The following is a 22,975-nucleotide window of genomic DNA, read 5'->3' as shown; positions in this document are numbered from 1 at the left end:
GTTTTATAAAGAATGAGAAACTAGAGACATTTATAGCTAAATGGATGCACATTGAGGCCGTACTCTTAAGTGAAATAAATAGAACACATGAGTAAATATCAAATAGTTTCTCTGGTGTGAAAAACTAAAAGTGCAAATAAGGTTCAAATGGTATAATTGATAGTGTGAAATAGGAAGAAAAGACTAAAGGGAAGTGGGGAGGGGAGGGGAAAGAAAGTAAAGGAAATGAAAAAATGGAAACAAAGGCAGTAAATAGCAAAGGGTGAAGGGGGTGAACGGAGGGCAGGGGTGTGGGGAAAAATAAGAACCAAGACCTGTCATGTAAAGCTACAAGATCCCAATGATAAATGTAACTATAGTGTTTACTTTAAATGTACCAATAAACTTAATGGGAAAAGAGATGTGAGTTTTAATAGATGGTATGAACCAAATATTCTATCTGAATTACATAATAAGTATCAAAAAATACTTTCACAAACATGGGTGAATAGAGGAGGAGCCACCTTGGAGCTACTCAGAGAAATTCAACACAGGTCATTGGAAGAAAGGGAAATACACCCTGATGCCAAAATCAATCTGAAATGAGAAACGTGTAGATCAAACAAAATGTAGGCATAGGACTTTATAAAGTGCAAACCAGCCCTCAGGGCTGCTGGCAGGTCTGCCACCTGTGCACAGAGAAGGAACCGCCACGCTGGGAAGGTCCCAAGAACTAACAGATGCAATAGTGTGGCAAACTCGAGCCCCACAGAACAGATTTGAGGTATAAGACCCTTCGCCTCTTCTGCCTTCCTCCACAGAGGCCGCTGCAGCCTGGCAGCAGATATTGCTGGCGCGCACAGGGTGAGCAGCCAGGAAGCGGCTACCTCCAGGATTGGCCACTGAGGCGCCAACTGGAAGCTCTAGCAACAAGGTTCTTTCTTTCTTTGTTTTTGTTTTTGTTGTTTTTTTTGTTTGTTTGTTTGTTTTGTTTTTTTAGTTTATTGGTACATTTAGGTATACAGTACAGTTACTTTCATTACTGGGATCTTGTACCTTTACATGACAGGTCTTGGTTCTCAGCATGGGCGGTGAGGGCACTGAGTGGGAACAGCAGGACCCCTCTCGCCTCGTGAGAGGGACATGAGAGAGGGATGCAGGCAGCAGGATTTAAGCAGCTTTGGGCAGCAGCGGGACAATGAGTGCGAAGTCAGTCACACACAGTCACCAACAGCACTCCCCCCGCCCCACGATGAGGAGAGACACGTGCCCGTGAAGGCTGTGCAAGGACTGGCAGCACCCTGGGGCTATCCCTCCCAGCAACTGGGAGAGCAGTGCAGAGACAAACAGAGTAAGGACACGGGTTAGTCGTGAGGAACTTGGAGAGAGCTGCTGGCTGAAAGCTGGTCCCAGCCCCCACACCCAGCCCTGACCTGCCACAGACTTGGCGCGGTCACCCAGCACAGTGAGCTGCCACAGGACTGTGGGTACCAGAGGAATTTTAAATGGAAATGCGTTTTTTTCTTTTCTTTTTTTTGGTGGTTGTTGTTTTTTGTTTTGGTACCAGGGATCGAACTCGGGACCTTGAGCTTGCAAGGCAGGCAGTGGTACCACTGAGCTAAATCCCCAACTCATCAACTGTCTTTCTTGACTTTATATATTTATATAGTTTCATGCAACTGAACATACTCTCTAGTCTTTCTGATTCACTTCCTAATCCTTTGCTTCCTCCTTCATCCTTACTCTCCTGCCCTAATCTCAAACCTTGGATCTTCATCCTTTACCCTTCGATCTTGCTTCTACTATATTTCTCTTCATTTATCCCTTTGCTTTGTCCCCTTTCCCTTTTAAATTCCTCACTACACACATGCAAGGTAAAATCACTCTACTAAAGGAAAATTCACTGCATACAAACAAGTTCCTGGTTGATGTTGGATTTTGTTACAAAACTGTAGATCTTGTTTCTATGGTTAAAGGTACCAAATTTATAGATGTGGCAGTCTGTCCATTTCTAGGCTGTGCTTGATGCTATTGTTGCTAATGTGCTACTTTAACCAAGATGTCACACCTGTTTTAATCAATTGTTCTCCCTTGCATGACCCCACTGTCAAAAATAGATAGATCAACCAGACAAAAAATAAACAATGAAATAGTAGACCTCAATCTGACTCTTCAAAAATGAATTTAAGAAATGTTTACAGAGTGTTCCACCCCACAAAATCAGAATACACAATCTTTTCAGCTGCACATGAGTTGTTCTCCAGAAAAGACCACATACTCGCTAAAAGAACATGTTTAAGTAAGTGCAAAGGAATTGAAGTTATCTCCTGTATATTATCAGGCCATAGTGCAATGAAATTGGAGATCAATAGCAAAAGAAACTTCAAGAATTTCATAAACACATGTAAACTGAACAACACACTTCTGAATAACCAATGGGTCACAGAGGAAATTAAAGAAGAAATCAGAGAGTTCCTACAATTAACTGACAATGAAATGTTATATATTGGAATCTAATTATGAAAGCAGTCTTACAAGGGAAATTCATAGCAGTGAATACTCACATTAGGAAAACAGAGCAAGCTATTAAACAACCCGAGAGTGAACCTCAAGCTTCTAGAAAAAAAGAGCAGGACAAACCAAAAGCTCATACAACGGAGGAAATTATAAAGATCAGAACAGAAATCAGTGCAACTGAGACTAAAAGAACAATGCAAAAAATCAATGAAGCCAAGAGTTGGTTATTCAAAAGAAAAAACAAAATTGAGAAACCCTTAGCCAACCTTATCAAAAAAAGGAAAGAAAAGCCCCAAATCCGTGCAATTAGGAAGGAAAGGGGTGAAATTACAACAGACCAAGCAGAAATCCAGAGGATCATCAATACCTACTTTGAGAACCTATATGCCAGTAAGATGGAAAATACAGGGGGGGAAATGGACAGATTCCTAGATACATATGAATTACCAAAGTTGAACAAAGATGACCTAAAATTTCTAAATGACACAATATCAATGAATGAAATTGAAAATGTAATTAAAAACTTACCAACTAAGAAAAGCCTGCATACTGATGGCTTCACTGCTGAATTCTATAAGACATTTAGAGAGGAACTATTGCCACTACTGTTTAAACTCTTCAATGACATTGAAAAGGAATCAATACTCCCGAATTCATTCCTGGAAGTGAGCATCACCTTGATCTTCAAAGCAGAGAAAGACCCAACCAAAAAAGAGAACTGTAGGCCAATCTCACTAATAAACATAGATGCAAAAATCCTTAATAAGATACCAGCAAATAGAACACAGAAGATCATCAAGAAAATCATACATCCTGACCAAGTGGGATTCATCCCAGGAATACAGGGATGGGTCAACATATGCAAATCAATAAATGCCATACAGTATATTAATAGAGCCAAGGACGAAAACGATATGATCATCTCTACAGATGCAGAAAAAGCATTCGACAAAATTCAATACCCATTCATAATGAAAACCTTGCAGGAAATTGGAATAGATGATCTTTATCTCAACTTCATAGAGGCTATTTATGAAAAACCAACAGCCAACATCATACGTTTAGGTCAAAAATGGAAAACTTTCACACTAAAATCAGGAACAAGACAAGGATGTCCACTATCACCATTCCTGTTCAATATAGTTTTGGAAACATTAGCCACAGCAATTAGATGAGAAAGAAATAAAAGAAATAAAGATAAGAAATGAAAAAGTCAAATTGTCATTATTGGCAGATGACATGATACTCTATACATAAGACCCCAAGAGCTCCACCAAAAGACTTCTAGACTTAATAACCAAATTCAGCAAAGTAGCTGGATACAAAGTCAACACATAAAAATAATAGCTCTCCTGTACATGAAAAACAGACTCACTGAGAGAGAACTGTGGCAAACAATTCCATTCACAATAGCATCCAACAAATTGAAACACCTAGGAATCAACCTAACAAAAGAAATCAAACACCTCTACTCTGAAAACTATAGCACTCTGAAAAAAAGAGACAGAGGATGTCAGAAAATGGAAAAACATCCCTTGCTCCTGGGTAGGAAGAAGTAGAAATAGCAAATAAACATATGAAAAAATGCTCACCATCACTGGTCATTCAAGAGATGAAAATGAAAACAACACTGAGATTCTGCCTCACCCCAGAAAGAGTGGCTGTGACATGCAATCAACCAATTACAAATGCTGGCAGGGTTGTGGGGAAAGAGGAACCCTGCTCCACTGCTCATGGGAGTGTAGACCGGTGCAACCACTGTGGAAATCAGTACGGAGATACCTCAAAGAACTGGGATTGGAGGTCCCTTTTGACTCAGCTATCCCCCTGCTGGGTATCTTTCCCAAAGAATTAAAAGAATCATACCACAGTGATATATGTGCACCCATGTTCATAGCAGCACAATTCATGATAGCTAAAACTTGGAAGCAGCTCCCTTGCCCATCAACGGGAGACTAGATAAAGAAAATGTGTTTGTTTTTTATAAAATGGAATACTACTCAGCCATAAAAATGACAAACTAGAGACATTTATAGCTAAATGGATGCACATTGATGTGATACTCGTGAAACAAATAGGACACATATGTGTAAATACCAAATAGTTTAGTGTGAGAAACAAAGTGTAAATAAAGACTAAAAGGTATTAATAGATGATGTGAAATAGGAAGAAAAGGTTCAAAGCAGAGGGGTAAGTGGGGAGGAAGAAAGAAGGGAATGGAATTAATACAAGAAAAGGGAAAAATGGAAACAAAGCCTTCATAGATAGGGAGGAGTGGAGGAGTTGAAGGGAGGGCAGGGGAATGAGGAAAAAATAAGAACCAAGATGGATTATGTAAAGGCGCAAATTCCCAACGATGAATGTCATTATATTGTATACCTTAAATGTGCCAATAAATAAATTTTTAAAAGAATATTTTTGTCTTTTGTTTACAATATATGAGGATTTAGGATATTTGTGGACTGTAAGTGAAGAAACAATTTAAAAAGGAGAAACAAGATAAAAATCATTAATGCAATAAATGCTCACACTGCTGAGAAGAAATTTTAAAAAGCAATAAATATGTGATGATAAATTGAGTGACTAATGCCTTCCTCCAAACTATATTTAATAAAACACAATAGCTCCTAGATCAAATTCACTCTAATGATAAGTTAACTCATTTATTCCGTAACTTGTACTTCATAGCTTGGTAGCTATCTGGTTTTCTCCTCTAGGTTCTTTTAAGGAAAAGAGCTGTCAAATCATCTCATGTTTCTTCACTGAGGCCCTGCTGACCTGGTGATGAGTTCCTTTTAACATTCACCTGCTGTCCACCTGCCCACCTCAAGAATGCAATGAGCCTTCTCATTTTTCCTTTGATGTTTCTGATTGCCAGCCTATCGTTCACACAATGTTCTTGGGCCCCCTGGGCAACACTCCAAGCACGCCTTCTAGCTGTAGCCCTATCAGGATGGGAAACAAATGCTTACAGAAAATGTAAGAGCCGCTCAAAATTCTGCCCATTGTGTCACACAAAGGACCGCAATTACTCGTTCTCACAAACCAGATTCTTTTGCAGTGGAGACTGCGCTTCCCTATTTTTCCTTGTGAATAAGAGGCCATGCACTCATAGATACATGAAAAAAATCACCAAATCTGGATTCATGATCAAAGGTGTTAAACATCCCACAGTAATTTGGTTCAGGGAATGGAACAGTGTGCGATACTAACCATGCCTCTGACTGTCCTTTCAGTAGTACTGGTGAGGACTCTGTCCTGGAACTGCTGTCCCAGCAACAAGAAAAAGGAAGAAGCTGACCCGAGGCTCAGAGGAAGTCCTCCCCAGAGCTTTCATTCTCTCATTGGCCCTCCTTGACTGAGACTGATGAAGTCTGACTGCTCTTCAAGGAACCCCAACAGCGGCATCATAGCCTCCCTGCATACCTCTCCCCTGGTTCAGTGCATGATGTCACATCCATAGTCTCAATACTCAGGGACGACCTGCTTCAGTAAGTAACTTCACGTTCCATTCCTTCGAACTTGAAAGCAGAAGAAGCACACAGAAGAGACTGTGGTAGGAATAGAGCTTCCTTCCCAGAATGAAAATGCTGCTTGACCTGGAATGAGACCATCTAGAAAGTTATGAAGATCACATAAATTCAGGAGTAGAGTGCACTTTCTTCAGTTTCTACAGTTGGATGCTCACTTGTGCCTTCTTGAAACATTCTCTAGGCCTAGGCCATCAAAACTACAGCGCTCTGCTATTCCACAAAGTTCATTTCCTTAGCGTCAAAGATGGGCCAATTGTCAGAAATATGCTTATGTGGCATTGCCACTTTTTTCCACTCACCTTTTTAACTGCTATATAAGTTCTCTAAGGTTCTCTCTTCTTTGTTTTTTAATTAATAAAGTTTATTGGTACATTTTAAATATATAATGATCATACACTTCATAGGGAATTTGTACCTCTACATGATGTATCTTGATTGTTTTTCCATTCCCTCACCCTTCCTTCAACCCCACTTTCCCTCCGTATTCATAAAAGCTTTGTTTCTGTCTTACCATCTTTTCTCATTTTTTCCCTTGCTTCCTTTCCCCTTACACCCTCCCTAGTTCCCCTTCTCATTTGAACATTTTCTTCCTATTTCACAATAATAATTATTTAACTTTTTCCTTTCTTATCATTTTTTTTCTTATCTAATTGCTCCAGCTAATGTTTCCAGAATTATATTGAATATGAGTGGTGATAGTGGACACTCTTGTCTTGCTCCTGACTTTAGAGTGAAAGCTTTCAATTTTTGACCATTTAGTATGATGTTGACTATTGGTTGACTTTTTATCAGATTGAAATAAAGACCCTCAGGGCCAGGGATTTAGCTCAGTGGTACTGCTACCTGCTTTGCAAGTGCAGGATCCCAAGTTAAATCCCTGGTAGACAGAGGGTGGGGGAGACCATGTATTCCAATTTTCCATTGGGTTTTATCATGAATGGGTGTGGGACTTTGTCAAATGCTTTTTCTGCATCTATTGAGATGATCGTGTGATTTTTGTCTTTGGCTCTGTTAATATGGTGTGTTACATTTATTGCTTCCTGTGTGTTGAACCATCCCTGCATCCCTGGGATGAATCCTACTTGGTTATGATGTATAATCTTCTTGATGATTTTCTGCATTCTGTTTGCCAGTATCCTAATGAGGATTTTTGTTTCTATGTTTATTAAGGAGATTGGCCTGCAACTTTCTCTTTTTTGGTTGTATCCTTCTCTGATTTGATGATCAGGGTAATACTTGCTTCCAAGAATGACTCTGGGAATATTGCTTCTCTTTCCATTTCGTTAAAGAGTTGAGGAATAACAGCATTCGATCTCTAAATTTCTTAGAGAGTTTAGCAGTGAATCCCTCAGGACCTAGATTTTTCTCTGTTGTTAAGTTTTTAATTACAACTTCAATTTCATTGACTGATATTGAGTTATTTAGGATGTTTTGTCTTCTTGATTCAGATTTGGTAATTCATTTATATGTAGGAATCTGTCCATTGCTTCTATGTGTTCCATCTAGTTAGACTAAAGATTCTCAAAGTGGGTATTGATGGTCTTCGAATTTCTGCAGGATCCATTGTTACTTCACCCTTTTCGTTCCTAATTGTATGGATTTGAGTCTGTTGCTGTGGTGGTATTGTTGTTTGAGACAGGGTTTGTTTGTAGGTCAGAAGCTCTGAGCTCACTGTGTAGCCCAGGCTGGCCTCGAACTCACAGGGCTCCTCCTGCCTCAGCCTCTAGAATACTGGGATTACAGGCATGTGCCACAACACCTGGCTTATGGATTTGAGTCTTTTCTTTCCTTTTTTGATAAAGTTAGCTAAGGTTTTATCAGTTATATTTAACCTTTTGTAGAACCGGCTCTTTGATTCATTCTTCGTATTGTTTTCTTCATCTCAATTGAATTATTTTTCTGGTCTGTTCTTTATAATCCTCCCTGATATAATCTTTGGATTTGGCTTGTTATTTTTCTACTTTGAGGTTCAACATTAGGTTTTTTATTTGAGCTCACTCTATTTTCCTGATAAATTCCAACAGTACAAATTTCCCTCTTCAGACTGCTTTCACTGCATCCTATGAGTACCAGTATGTTGTGTTGGTGTTATCATTTAGTTTTAGAAACTGATTTCTTCTTTAATTTCACCTGTCACCCATTGATTATTCAGGAGTGTGTTATTTAATTTCCATGTGTTTCTATAGCTTTTGTGGTTTCTTTTGCCATTGATTTCCAATTTCATTGCATTATGGTCTAATGATACAAATGGGATAATTTCAATTCCTTTGCCTTCACTTAAGCATGTTCTATGAGCTAGTATGTGGTCTATTTTGGAGAACATCTTACACATAGCTGAGAAGAATGTGCATTGTGATGTTATGGGGTGGAACACTGTAGACATCTGCAAAATTCATTTGTTCACAAATTTGGTTAATTTCTGGTATTTCTTTTCAGATTCTTTGTCTAGTTGATCTATTGGTGACAGTGGAGCATTGTGGAACCCCAGTATAGCTGTTTAGTGATTATTTATTTTGATTTTTGTTTTATATAGTTAGGTGTGCTGGTATTTGGTGCATATATATTTATGATTGTTATGTCTTCCTCTTCGAGTGTTCCCTTAACAAGTATATAGTAACTTCTTCATCTCTTTTGATCAGTCATGTCTTGAAGTTTTATTTGTCTGCAAATAGAATAACTAACCCTACTTTTTTCCTGGTTCCTGTTGTTTGAAGTATTATTTTCCATCCTTTAGCTTTCAGTCTATAAATTTATTTCTGAGTTAAATATTAATAATATTTTTGAGTTTCTTCTATGTAACATGTTGTTACATATAACAGTAATATGTAAACAATTTGTGTTCACTAAAACTTTACATATAAAAGTTTATCTCAGTTACTTGGATAATCAAACAAAATTTTATCTCACTGGACTGTGTGCTGTTAAATACAATTTTATATTTCAAGTATGCTAATATCCATTTTAAAAATATTAATGAACTGACATCCAGTTATAACCGTTGCTTCACTTTCTGTTATCAGGAAATGAAGTGAAAACTTTTACTCTATGAATATTACTTTAACTTTTGCAGTTTCTCCATAACTCATAAGACAGTATAGATTTTTTAATAGAATATCACTCCTGCCTTTAACATGGCTGTTCTTTCTCCTGTAGCACTGTAAATTCTACATCTTTGCCCACATCTTGTCAGCATTTAACAAGCATACCTTAAGTACATGACAGTCACATCCTTTGCACACTGTCTTCTGAAACCAAGTTTCATTAAAACACTGAAATGTTCTTGTTATTGAAGGTCACAACATCTTTTGAACCTAATTTTTTGGCAATTGAATAAGCTTCATCTGCTGACTGCCATATATCCTTTTGGAATGGAGACACAAGCTTGCAACAATTCTATAAACATCATATTCATGTAGTGAGAGATTTATTTGTTGATAAAGATTATTAAATGATCCAGAATTTTCCAGAACCTGGGTGGCAACCAACACTGTCCAGGTCCAATGGCTCTTAAGGACAGCTGCAGCCAAGAACCAGCAATAGAACATGGATGGAGGTCACCATTTCTGAGGGCTTTGCCTTCTTTCCATCCTTGGAGTCCTTATCTTGTTGTCCATCGCTTATCCACATAAGACAGAAACTTTTCACTCCATGGTTATGAAAATTAAATTGAAACAGAATACAGTATTAGCCAATAATTTGAAAATAAATTAACAAGGGTAGATTGTACTATACCAAGAATGCTACTCAATGGGTTGGAAGGCTGAAGTTAAGGACAATATCTCGAAGATCCTGTTTGATTGAAAGATGGTTAGAGGAAATTTGGGGAAGTGAAAATATGTAAACTGAGGGATTAGAAGACAGGGGTGGAGAGGTACATGCTACTGAATATTCTGCTTCACAGAAAGTTCTAATCACTGGTCTGGGCAAAGTTGGTTGAAACTTTCATGGCTTGTTCTAATCTAGACGGAAATTACCTTATGTATAGTAAGAGCTAAATGTACACATTAGTGTTAACTAAATAATTAACAAATAGGTACATTTATATTGAATAATCAATCTAAACTCTAGCCTTGGAGTCTGAAAACTATGGAATGAATCATCTAAAAACTGGGAACCAAAATAAACCTCTGCTCCTTTGAGCTTCAGGCATTGGGTATTTTGTCCAGTGACCAGAAAGTGACTAGGATAGCAATCTTATGCAAAAAGATTAAAAACTGTAGGCATCACATCTCCTAATTCAAAATGTATTACAAAGCTGCAGTAATCAAAATAGTATACTGTCACGAAGATAGATATATTGATGAAAAGAACAGAATTCTGCTAAATAAGTCCCAAGAAAAGTTACAAAAGAAAGTCACACCTAGACAACAATAATTAAACTGCTGAACTGATTCAACATGGCTGAATAGAGGAGGAGCCACATTGAAGCTACTCAGAGAAAATCAACTGAAAACATGGGTGATTAGAAAAAAGGGAAGGGGCATCCATCCCAATGCCAAAATCAATCTGAAATAGGAGACTTGTAAATCAAACAAAACAGACATAAAACTTTACACAGTGGCAAGGGCTGTGGGTGGCACTGCCATCTGCGCATGAAGCAAGAATTGCCATATGAGGAAGTCTCAAACAAACTGAAGGACTGAAAAACTGTGGCTAGCAGAGTAGATTTGGGATCCAAGTCCTCTTGCCTCTATTGCCTTCTTCCACACAAAGGATTCTGCAGCCTGGCAACAAATTTCACTGGCACACTGAGGGGTGAGTGCCTGGGAAACTGCTCCCTCCCTGATGGGCCACCAATGTCTTTTGTTGTGGTTGTTGGGCACTCTAGCAACTAATTGGAACTCCTCACTCCTCGTGACAACAAGGTTAGAGACCACAGTGCAGTGGAAGCAGTGATAGTAAGTGAAACAGCAGAACCTCACAGATGCACGGGATTTAAACAGCCTTGGAAGGTTGACACTCAACATGCTGGAGAGGAGACTGAACAAGAACAAAACAGCCAGGACTACGACAAAACCCTCCCCCCATCCCACCCTGCAATAAGCAGCATGACAGGATAGAGACATCCCAGAGGAGTTGGAGCAGAGGAAGCTGTGAAAGGACCAGGAGGAGCAAATTGTATACGAGACTGGGAGTAACCTCATGTTGTCCCCATTTAAGGATGCCACAGCAACTAGGAGAGCAGCATAGAGACATTCAAACTAAGAAGATCTGGGTAGGCCACCCAAGTGACATCTTGAAAGGTGCTGGCTGAAGATCAGCCCCACCCTCACATCCAGAGGCCAAGATCAGCCCCTTACCCAGCACAAATACTATTGCAGATTTGGTGGGCTTACACAGCACATTTTGGGGGCTCTGACTTGGACAGTACCACAGAACTGTGTACACCAGAAGAATTTTATTATTTTTCTTCTTCTTTGGTTGTTTGATTCATTTTCCTTTCTCTGTCTGGTTGAGAGGTTTTTTTTAAACTTTTTTAGGTGTAGGTTTTAACTTTTATTTTTTGTATTATTCTACTTGTCTTCTTTCTCTTTCCTTAACTATCTCTCTTGATTTTATAATATTTTCATGGGGTGGACATTGTCTCTTATTTGTCTCGTTCACTTCAATATTCTTTTGTTTTCTCCTTTATTCTTTCTCTTCTGCCCTCTTCTCCAGTTCCCAAAGCTTGCTTGATCATCCTTTGCCCTCTAGCCTTGCTTCTACTACATTTCTCTTTATTTATCTCTGTTTTGTCCTTCGTCTCTATTAAGTTCCCCAAACAGAGTAAAATCACTTGATGGGGAAACTTGTTGCATACAAGTTCCTGGGTTTATGTTGGATTTTGCTATATACATGTAGGGCTTGTTCATATGGTTAAAGGTAACAAATTAAGTCACCATAGTTTGCCAGTTTCTAGACTGTGCTTGATGCTATTGTTATTGCTAATCATACTACTTCAACCAGGATGTCTTATCTGTTGTAATCAGTTGTTCTTCCTTACATGACAACTCTATGATATTCTGAGGTCACAACCATCACCATAGTCCAGTACCAAAAGACTGTGTGCTGAGCCAAATAGCAACTTCTCATCCTTAATAAATTTGGAAGGTAAAATCTTGGGAAAGACACAAAGACCAAGAGCCACCTACACCTAGAAGACATCTCTGTGGAACAGACATTTCCTAGGAAGCCTTGATAATAGTGATAAAGCTATCCACCACAAGAAATTACAGGGCCAGTGATTTAGCTCAGTGGCACTGCACCTGCCTCTCAAGTGCAAGGTCCTGAGTTCAACCCCCAGCACCAAAAAAAGAAAAAAAGAAATTCACAGGTATCAACACAGAAAACAAAATAAAATTTAAAAATGATGAGACACAGAAGCAAAATGCAATCCCAGACCTCCAGGCCACTCAGGGGATAACAAGATAGAAGAAGTCAGAAGCCATCAATCTAAACTTTCTGAAATGATAGCAGCAGAATTTAAAAAACAGATGGAGAGGCTATAGGGAAAATAATCTCTCCAGTAAAAATAAAGGACATGCTCAATAAATCTAGAGTAGACACAGATTTTAAAAATAGAGGAGATTAGGAAAATGATAGAAACCATGAATGAAACAGATTCAAATAGATATTCAGGAGATTTAAAATTCTATTGAAAGTATAGGCAATATAACTAATTGAATGAAGGTGAGGACAGAATATCAGATCTAGAAGACAAGATGGTGGTTATTGACCATGAAAAGAAAAATATCTTAAAAATAGCAAGGAACCATTAAAAATCGACCCAACAGCTGCAAGACGATGTAAAGAAGAACAACATAAGATTGCTCAAGGTCAATGAAAAAGCTAGAGACAGTGCAGATGCCATAAAAAATATGTTCACAGAAGTAATAGCAAAAAACTTCCCAAATAAGGAAAAATAATTTGACATACAAATAATTAAACTGCTAAAAAAACAAATGCAAGGAGAAATATTAAAACAAGCAATAGTATTTTTTAAATGAAATCAGAATCCTCCAAAGGAACCATAGTTAAATACAATAGCAGTGGAAGCCAGAAACCAGTAATAGTACCTTATATTTTCTGAAAGAACATGGCTATGTAAAACCCATTCCTGGTAAAAGTAGATCTTAAGAATGCACCAATGGTGCTTTAGAGAAATAGGAGGAAAGATGTTTGTACTCATTCCATAAAGCTAATATCAACTTCACACCAAAACCTGAATCAGAGTACGGCAAGGAAGTTTCAGTCCCATTTCACTCATAAATTCACATACAAATTTTTCATTTTGAAAAAATGGCAAACTGGGCTGGGAGTGCTACTCAGTGGCAGCACATCTGTCTGGCAAGCACAAGGTCCTGAGTGCAATCCCTGTACCCAATAATCATCATCATCATCATCATCATCATCATTGCAGCACATATAGAAATTACCAAGGTGGGTAAATTCCAGGGTTGTAAAATTCTTTTAATGTTCTAAGGTCAATTAGTGTAGCTTGATATTTTTTACAGTTAGGGTTGCCTTAGAAGCAAACTTTTAGGCAAATTGTTAAGTGCAAAGAGTTTGTTCAGATGTGATCCTAGAGAGCATCAGTAGGGAAACAAGGAAGAGCTCAAGGTAGAGAATGAAGGGCCCTTGAAATGGGTGTATTGAGTTGGTTGTTGTTGTGGGTGACTTAGAATCAACTCTGCAAAATTTTGTAAGATAATGTAAAACCTACTCAGGAGTATCCCAAATGGGGCGTGCCAGTGCTCCAGCAGTGAGCTGCATCCTCAGCCCTATTTGGGATACTTTTGAGGAGCAACTATCCCTTGGCACTTCCTGTACCTCCATACCTAGAGGAATAGAACTCAAATAACAAAAAAAAAAGCCCTGGGTCATGTGTGCTTATTGGTGAATGTCATCAAGTCATTACTCATGAAGAGATCTACATGGTGATGGGTATAGGGAGGGAAAAGGTGGCACACATTGCACTTCACTAAGAGATTTGAGAAAACTCATGTGATAAACTCAGTAAATCCAAGAAATTTTTACCAAATTAGATATATAAGCATGCTTGTATTCAATGTTATATTTAATGTGTTATATTCGCATATGCACATCACATATTTTGATCATATCCATGCCTCATTAACCTCTCCCTGCTTTGACTCCTGTTCTCTTGTCTAATAATAGTCTCCCTTATGCTTTCATGCCATCTTTTCTTTTAGATTTCAAAGAAAAATACACACTTGCCTTTCTTTCATGTTTGCAGTATATAATGGTTACATTCATTGTGGGGAGTTGGTAAGTGTACATTCACATCTTAATTCTCTTTACTTCTCCTTGCATTCTTCCTCCCCACTTTCTCCAATGAACAGATTATTTTGCTTTACATGATAATCTCCATTATCATCCATTCTTCTGCAAATGAAAAATTTTATTTGTATTTATGAATAATACTAGATCATATATATGTCCCACATGTTTAGCCACTCATCCACTGATGAGCACCTAGGCTATTTCCATATCTAGGCTATTGTGAATTGTGTGCCATAAATGTGTGAATGAAGGTATCTCTATACTATGCTGACTAATTCCTTAAGGTATGTACAGAGGGGTGATTTAACCGGGTCATAAGGCAGTTCTACTTTTGGTTTTTTGAGAAACCTCTGTTCTTATTTCCATATTGGCTATGTACTAATGTACATACCCAGCAATAGTGTAGAAGGGTTCCTTTTTCTCCACATCCTCACCAGCATTTATTTTTTATGTATTCTTGGTAATAGCCATTCTGATTGTGATGAAACAGAATCTTAATGTTTTGATTTGCATTACTCTAGTGGCTAAAGATGTTGAACACTTTTTCAAATTCTTGGCCGCTGACATTTCTTAGGTGTCTGCTCAGTTCATCTGAGCACTTATTGATTTAGCTATTAATTTCTTTGGTGGTAATTTTTTGAGTCCTTTGCAAATTCTGGATAGTAATCCTCTGTCAGAAGAGTGTCTGCCAAGGATTTTCATTCATTTCATATGCTATTACTTCACTCTGTTGACTATTTCCATTTCTGTGCAGAAAGTCTTTAATTTGATGTAGTTTCATTTGCTGATTCTTACTTTATTTCCTCTGCTACTGGATGGAGTCCTATTCAGGAAGTCATTGCCAAGCCTATAACTTGAAGTGTTTCCCCTATGTTTTCTTCTAGCGATTTCAAAGTTTCAGATCTTATACGTAGGTCCTTACTCCATTTTGAACTGATTCTTGTATAAGGTGAGAGATAAAAATCTAGTTTCATTATTCTACATATGTATATCCAGTTTTCCCAGCACCATTTGTTAGAGATATTGTCTTTTCTCCAATATATCTGTTGTGGCCCTTTGTCAGATGCCTATAGTTTCACTGGTTTGTCTTATGTTTGTGTGTCTATTTTTGTACCTGTACCATACTGTTTTTGTTTCTATGGATTTGTAGTATAATTTGAAGTTGGGTATAATGATGCTTCCAGACTTGCTCTTTTTGCTTAAAATTGCTTTGGTTATTCTGGCTCTTTTTTGCTTCTATATTAATTTTGGGTTGTTTTTCTAGTTCTGTGAAGACTATCATTGGAATTTTGATGGGGATTTCATTGAATTTGTAGATTGCTTTTGGCAATATGGCCATTTTAACAATATCTGTGCTGCCATTCCATGAGCATGTAAGGTCTTTCCATTTTTTAATGCTTTCTTCAATTTTTTCTTCAGTGTTCTGTCATTTTCATTTTAGAGGTCTTTCACCCCCTTAGGTTGATTCATAGGTTATTTGTAAGGTGTTGTAAATAGAATTGTGTACTGATTTCTTTCTCAGCTAATTCATTATGGGTATATAATGTTCATTACTTGAGAAAGAGAGTGAGAGAACAGATAGAAGATAGATAAACAGTAAGTAGGGAAATCTTTAGATGGAGATAGACAGATGGGAGAACAAAAGTTGGAGGGCAAGGGAAAGCAAGGAGATGTAAAAATAAAGAAGTGAAGTGGGGACGGGGATTTAGCTCAATGGTTCCGCTGCCTGCCTCCCAAGCGGAAGGACCCGAGTTCAATCCCTGGTACCAAAAAAAGAAGTGAAGGAAAAAATAATGAAAATAGAGCTTTTCCAAATGGTATGGAGACCAAGAGTTGGGAGGAGCAGGGAGAGAAGGCAGGAGTAGTGGGTGAAAGTAAAGAAGAATTGAGATATGTTACATACATACAGCAGTGCTTCATGATGAAAATAATCGAGTACTGCAAACATGTACTAATAAAAGAGAAGAAAAGCAGAGTGGAGGAAGAGTATCAGGAGGAAAACAGAAGACATAAAGAATGTTTGGTGAAACAAATGCACATCGTCTTGTGACGGTGGTTTCACAAAGGTACACCTATGTACAAGGTACACCTATCAAGCTGTACATTTTAATGTCTGGAGTTTATCATATATCACTAATGCTTCACTGGGGATATTTTAAATGGTGACAATTATTTTTAAATGATCTTAATGAACTGTTGTTCTGCATTTCAAAACACTATGAATAATTTATAGTGATATGTACAGCATACAAGTTACAAAGAGCAGGGTATCTAATTACAAAAGTATTATTAGGTTTATCTCCTTAAACTGACCCTGATTTGATCATTGCATTATACACAGTTATCAAATTATCACATACCCTATAAATTTATACAATTAAACAATAACTAATAAAAATAAAACATAAGAAAAATAGTATCTGGTTTATCAGCATGCAAAACAAAATACAGACAAAACTTTCTCAAGAAACACACGTTATCTCGGAGAGGGGAATAAATCTCATTCACTTGAGTCTGAGAAATCATATATCTCTCGGGCCTCCTTTCTCACTTTCACGAAACCCAGGTTGGGGGTCAGTCCTACCTGCTATGGATAGGAAAAGCTGTGGGACGAGAAAGGACAGTCAGTTCTGTCCGAAGAAGAGCCCTGCAACTCTGCTGCCTCTAGGTGTTCAGCGAAGCACATCCTCCCAGGGCGCCCCAGATGGGCAAGGCTTGCGCAGGAAGCGATGCTCGGCCTCCCCTTCTCTGCTCTCTGAAGGCCAGTGTCAGGCACTGCCGCAGGCCTCCTCCAAAGAAGCCCCAGCCCCTCCATGAAGCCTTTCCTCCTGGTGTCTGCCTTTCTCTTCATTTGGGATCCAGTGCTGGCAGGTAAGACGGAATATTCCTAAGGGGGAAGAGGAGGCTTCACCTACAAAAGCAATCCCACTGTGCACATTATGAACGTCCATGTATATTGGTCAAAACCAGCAAAGCATGAAAAGTCAATTTGCCCAACTTTCTAACATAGTGAAATTGTTGACAGTAGCTCTGCTATTTAGGGATCCCTTAGGCACATGAGGAAAGGGTTTTGGACCTGCTCATTTCAAGAGAATCAAGGGGCTCTTGGCGATAGAAGGAATGTGTGATCAGATGAGGTGACCACTAAGGGCACATGAGGGGCAGCATGACTGGCCTTGCCCATATCCTTTTCTGGTTTAGAGATCTCATCTTGAACCAATACTTGTCATGTAAAGGTACAAGATCCCAATGATACATGTAACTGTATTGTATACTTTAAAAGTACCAATAAACTCAATAAGATAAAAAAATAAAAATTAAAAAAAAGAAATCTCATCTTGAATATTTTCTTCACTGGATTTTACTGAGTCAGTCAAAATCCTTGTGATGTCAAGGCCCCAGCTGATTTTCTAGTCTCCCTGAAGTATTCTCTAGGCAGGTGAAATGGATTTTCAGATCACATGGCTCACACCAATAGGATCTGATCCAGGCTTGATTATTATTATTATTATTATTTGTACCAGGGATTGAACTCAGGACCTTGCACTTGCAAGGCAGGCAGCAGCACCACTGAACTAAATCCCTGGCCCTCGATATAGCTTTCTTTAAGCCATTGACAGCACCAACTCCACTCCGGTTTAAGACAGTGGATTCGTGGATTCCAATCAACAGCTCTAGTATTCCCTTCTGTGCCTCATACACTCTCAGAACTTACTGCCACAGAATTTCTTGTCTCATTATATAATCAACATGCTTTGTCCCCCAAAAAGTGTTACAGAATACCCTCTTGGGCTTCTGTCTTGCCAACGAGGTAACCCCAATCCCTTCTGACTTGGATAAGGTACAGGTTGCTCAAAGTCTTTACAGATGGGCAAATGTTATAATTATTTTCTTCTTAATGCCTTCTTCTATATGAAAAGGAAAAACCTTCGCATTTGAGTCTCTAAAGAGTAGCAGGCCCACAAAATTGTAAACCTACCTTAACTGCTTTGAGCTTGAATAAGACTTCAAAAATCTTTCACCCTCCTTCAAACTCACCAGACCGTCATTCCATATCATAAACACCTCAGGGCTCCTGTCATATCTCATCCTCCCAGAGACAGTCTCTGTTTCTTTTCTTTTAGTGTAGACTGAAAATTCAGTGAGGCTAAGATGTGTTTCATTTTCAAATACGTACCTTGACAGTCCTTAATTCACGGATCTATGAAAACTAGTTTGAGAACAAATAATAATGAGTGAATGAACAGTTAGTAAAAGAATGAATGAGTACCTGGGTGCATAGCTAACTTGACTATTTGGATTACATTAACTAAGCAATCCAGGAGAACCCCCGGTTACTAGTCATCTAAGCTTGAGATGCCATCGCAAAATACCAAAGACTGCATAGTTTTTAAACAAATTTGGGGACCAGGGATTTATCTCAGTGGTTCCACTGCCTACCTTGCAAGCACAAGGACCAGAGTTGAATGCCCAGTACCCCCCCCAAAAAAAATGGAAGTTCTGGAAACTGGGAAGTTCACAGTCAAGCTAGCTGATACTGTTAATGATGGGGGTGCTTGCTCTCCCTGACTTGGAAATAGCCATCTTCTCTCTGTGCATCCACCAGTAAGTCCATCGATCCAACCGTAGGATGAGGCTACCCACCTCACTGGATTAGGCCCTGCCCTTATGGTCTCATTTAACTTAAACTACCTTCTAATGGTCCTATCTCCAAACACAGTCACACTGGGGGTTCAGCTTCCAACATACGGGTACTAGGTCAACGCAATTCAGTCCACAATACTAGTTAATATTTTTTAATTACCAAATCAATTGTTATGACCAAGTCTTCTTGGAATCTAGTGGGACAGAGCTTGAAGGACTGAAGTCATTCAACAATTACCCTGTACTAAATTATCTTTCCATTCACTCTTCTTATAGGTTTGAATCCATTAACCTCAGAAATGCACAAGAAATGCTATGAACATGGTACCTGCAGACTGGAGTGCTATGGAAGTGAGATGCTAGTCGCCTATTGTCTGTTCCATCTGGAGTGCTGTGTCACAGGAAGCCCTGGGCCCTGACATGAGAAAGCAGTGAGCGTCCATTGACTTGAAGATCATTGGCCTTCCCATCTTTTACAAAGCTAGGAAATTTAGACTAAACTAGGATGCTGCGATGTGCGCACAGCTACTGGCTGTTCATATTTTTCTTCCAAATCCCCCAAATCTTATGATCTTGGACTGGGGGGGTGGTAAGCAAAAGCCCTCTTAAACTAGAGTTTGGCTTCTGAGAAGGGCAACTTTGAATATTTTTTTCTCACTTCAAAGAGGTATCAGTACTTTCTTCAGTGCCTAATTCTCTCCACAAGCACAGAAGGGATGCCTTTTTTACTTAAAGAGGCCTCTTCAGAGTCTCTTTGTACATAGGGTCCTACCCTACCACCTGCAGAGAGACAGATCCCCCCTGGGCGCTCTGACAATCTCTGCATGTCTTACACAGACCTCATAAGCAAGGCTTAACTGCAGGCTGATTCAAGTCTCAATGAATCTGGCTCTGAATTTCCTTTTTTCTTTCTTTTGGTTCTTTTTTTTTAAGACAGGGTCTCACTATGTAGTTCGGGAAAGACTTGAACTCACTATGTAGCCCAGGCTGTCCTCAAACTCATGGCAGTACTTCTGACTCAGCCTCCTGAGTTCTGGGATTATAGGCATGTGCCACGAAACCCAGCCCCGAAACTCTTCTTGAAACAGGAGAGAGGTCACTCATGGTGCACTGTCATGAGATGATTCCCCCCTACCGCCCCAGCTCCAGTCCAACATGAGAATTTGTGCCCCAGCCGTTTAGATCCTGTTGCAAGCTGTAAGAGAGCTTGGTTGTAGTTTAATGCTAACTCCTTAGCAACAAATTGGCCACCACCTCTGCTGCCTGTCATCCGCCTCCTTACTTGAGTGCCATCCTGTAAACCTAGGACCTAACACTGTTGATCTTGCTCTGTTGTATGTGTAAGTAACAAAGTGCCTAAGTGCATTTGGACTTGTTTTCCTCACCAGCCAATCTCATAAAGGTGGAACAAGAAAATCTAGCAATCTCTTTCATGGGACTGTAACCATTTTGGCCTCTGCAAGCCTGCGATATTCCTGCCTGACTATTCCATGCAATCCATCCTACATACAGATGCGCACTTGTGCTAGCTCTGTATGTGCTGCTCAAGATGAACAGCAGGCTGGCAGCACAGGGTGGACTATGATTGTGGAACAATTGTCTTTAGCCTCCAGGCTCAGTCCTTGTGATTCTGAGATGATGGGGCTGCAGACGCAAGCAGCTAAAAGCTGAGGTAGTACTGCTTAAGTTCCCAAACCGACAGGGGCCATACTCCTACCCAAACGCTCACTGCCCTGGGAAGAGATAAAAGGAAAACAGTGAATAAGAAAGAGTAAGGGGCAGTGATGAGCTTGTGAGCCTTGACCATGTCCAACCTTTCAGCAAATCTTGATGTTGGTGTGTTAGGGAGGAATCCCATACAGCGTGTTCTCCTTTAGGAGGCCTAACTCTCTTGTGGGATGATGAGGGGCAGATTAAAGGGAATGGGATCAGAGGTGGCCCAGAATGGTAACCAAAGTTACTGAGTACACAGGACAAAAAATCATCCACACAGGGCCCAGGAAGATGGTCACACTCTGAGAGAGGGGGTACTGAGAGCTCATGATGCCCCAGGCAGCTTCTATGAGCCTGTTTTTCATTATTACAGTAAAATGCTGGCTGGGGATTTAGATCAGCGGTTCCGCAGCCTGCCTCTCAAGCTCAAGGACCAGAGTTCAATCCCCAGTACCAAAAAAAAGAAAAGTAAAGAAGCAGATACAATAAAATGCCTAAAGCTGGGTAGCCTTATAGGGAAGGGAAAGAGGAAGGGGTAGGGGAAAGGAATAAGTATGAGAAAAGGAAAACACAGAAACTAAGTCTTTGTAAACAGAAAGGGGTGGAGGGGGTGAAGTGAGGACAGGGGAATGGGGAAAAAATAAGAACCAAGATCTGTCATATAAAGGTACAAACTCCCAGGGATGAGTGCCATCATATTATATACCTTAAAAGTGCCAATGAACTTAGTGGATTAAAAAAGAAAGTTTAGTCCACACTTTGGGAAGCTGGAAGGCAAAGACTGCTGAACCCATCCGCTGGCCTCTGGTGAGGCCTCAGGGCAGAGCGTCACGGTGACAGCATTGCCATGGGAAATGAAGAGAGGACTTAGGAGCCAAGCTCACTTTCGGAACAGTGTGCTCTCATGGGAACTAACCCTGGGATCCCTAAGACCTACTTTAATCCCTTCAACCATCGATGACCCACGCACAACCTCCCACGAGACCATCACTTCAGCTGTGAAACAGCGGACCCTGACATGAACCCATGAAACCGTGAGGCAAAATAATCCTCTCCTCCTTCGAGCTGCAGGTGCTGGATGCTTTGTCTCAGTGGTGCAGTAAGTGACTGATTCCAGCTTCTGCACAGTGAAGCACAGTCATCCGGAACAACTTTCCTCCCTGTTCTCTACCAGAAACTGGATGCTTGGTTAAGATCAGCTACTCTTACCACACCCCACCCAGGGCAAGAACTTGGCATACAAGTTTGTACACACCATATATCCAAACTTACCCACAAGAGAATTCCACTTCATCTTTCACTCAAGAAATACCAGCAGGGCCAGGGATTTAGCTCAGTGGTTCCACTACCTGCCTCACAAGCACAATGACTCAAGTTTAATCCCTGGTATAGAGAGATAGATACATAGATAGATAGATAGATGGATGGATGGATGGATGGATGGATGGATGGATGGATGGATAGATGGATGGATGGATGGATGGATGGATGGATGGATGGATGGATGGATGGATGGATGGATGGATGGATGGATGGATGGATAGACAGACAGACAGATAGAAAGACAGACCACCAAAATGAATAGTCTTTTAGTGAATAAAGTCACAGAGGTTTTTAAAATATTCAACAATAAACTACCAAATGCTTACTATGTGTCAGGCATTGTTCTAAGCACTGTACACACTTTAATTTATTTAACCCATACAACAGCCTTATAATTTGAGTATATTTATTGCCCCTACTCTTACACATGCAGAAACTGAGGAAGATGGTTAATTGTTTCACTGTTAATTGGGAGGTTGAGGCGTAGGGTTAACTGGCAGCATATGTCCTAAAGCCCTGCCGGCAGGCTTTCACAGCAGACCAGAAATGGACGAGCTCCCAGCCTTGCCGCTCAGCCTCCAGCTGTACTTTAAGAGAACTGGGACAGAATAACAAGTAATTACACAGAAACTGCAGCTACCTGGCTTGTGCCTGAACTCTATCCCACCACTAGTGGTTGCTGTGGGTGTTGTGTGAAGAATCTGTATACAGAACACGCCTGGCACAAAATCAGCCCCATGTAAGTGCCAGTGCCTCTGCAGCCGCCGCCCCTGCCTCTCCAGCTGTACTTTAAGAGAACTGGGACAGAATAACAAGTAATTACACAGAAACTGCAGCTACCTGGCTTGTGCCTGAACTCTATCCCACCACTAGTGGTTGCTGTGGGTGTTGTGTGAAGAATCTGTATACAGAACACGCCTGGCACAAAATCAGCCCCATGTAAGTGCCAGTGCCTCTGCAGCCGCCGCCCCTGCCTCCTGCCT

At 39.8% G+C, this 22,975-nt stretch overlaps 2 protein-coding genes across 2 annotated transcripts in view; one reads left to right on the top strand and one right to left on the bottom strand.

The window, feature by feature from the left end:
• The window catches only part of Defb109b (defensin beta 109B), a 101,775-nt gene that overhangs the window by 46,898 nt on the left and 31,902 nt on the right, over positions 1 to 22,975 (bottom strand). The gene's annotated exons all lie outside the window — the stretch shown is intronic.
• Defb134 (defensin beta 134) lies at positions 17,126 to 19,375 on the top strand. Its single transcript, XM_010625036.1, has 2 exons — positions 17,126 to 17,183; positions 19,233 to 19,375. Exons 1-2 carry the CDS (start codon positions 17,126 to 17,128, stop codon positions 19,373 to 19,375), a joined length of 201 nt encoding a protein of 66 aa, XP_010623338.1.

This window comes from Fukomys damarensis, unplaced genomic scaffold (genome assembly GCF_012274545.1).
Source record: "Fukomys damarensis isolate Sample0158 unplaced genomic scaffold, DMR_v1.0_HiC HiC_scaffold_18, whole genome shotgun sequence".
In the NCBI taxonomy this organism is placed as follows: Eukaryota; Metazoa; Chordata; class Mammalia; order Rodentia; family Bathyergidae; genus Fukomys; species Fukomys damarensis.
The sequence above is the reverse complement of the archived record's forward strand: the minus strand, read 5'-3'. Positions and strand labels throughout refer to the sequence as shown.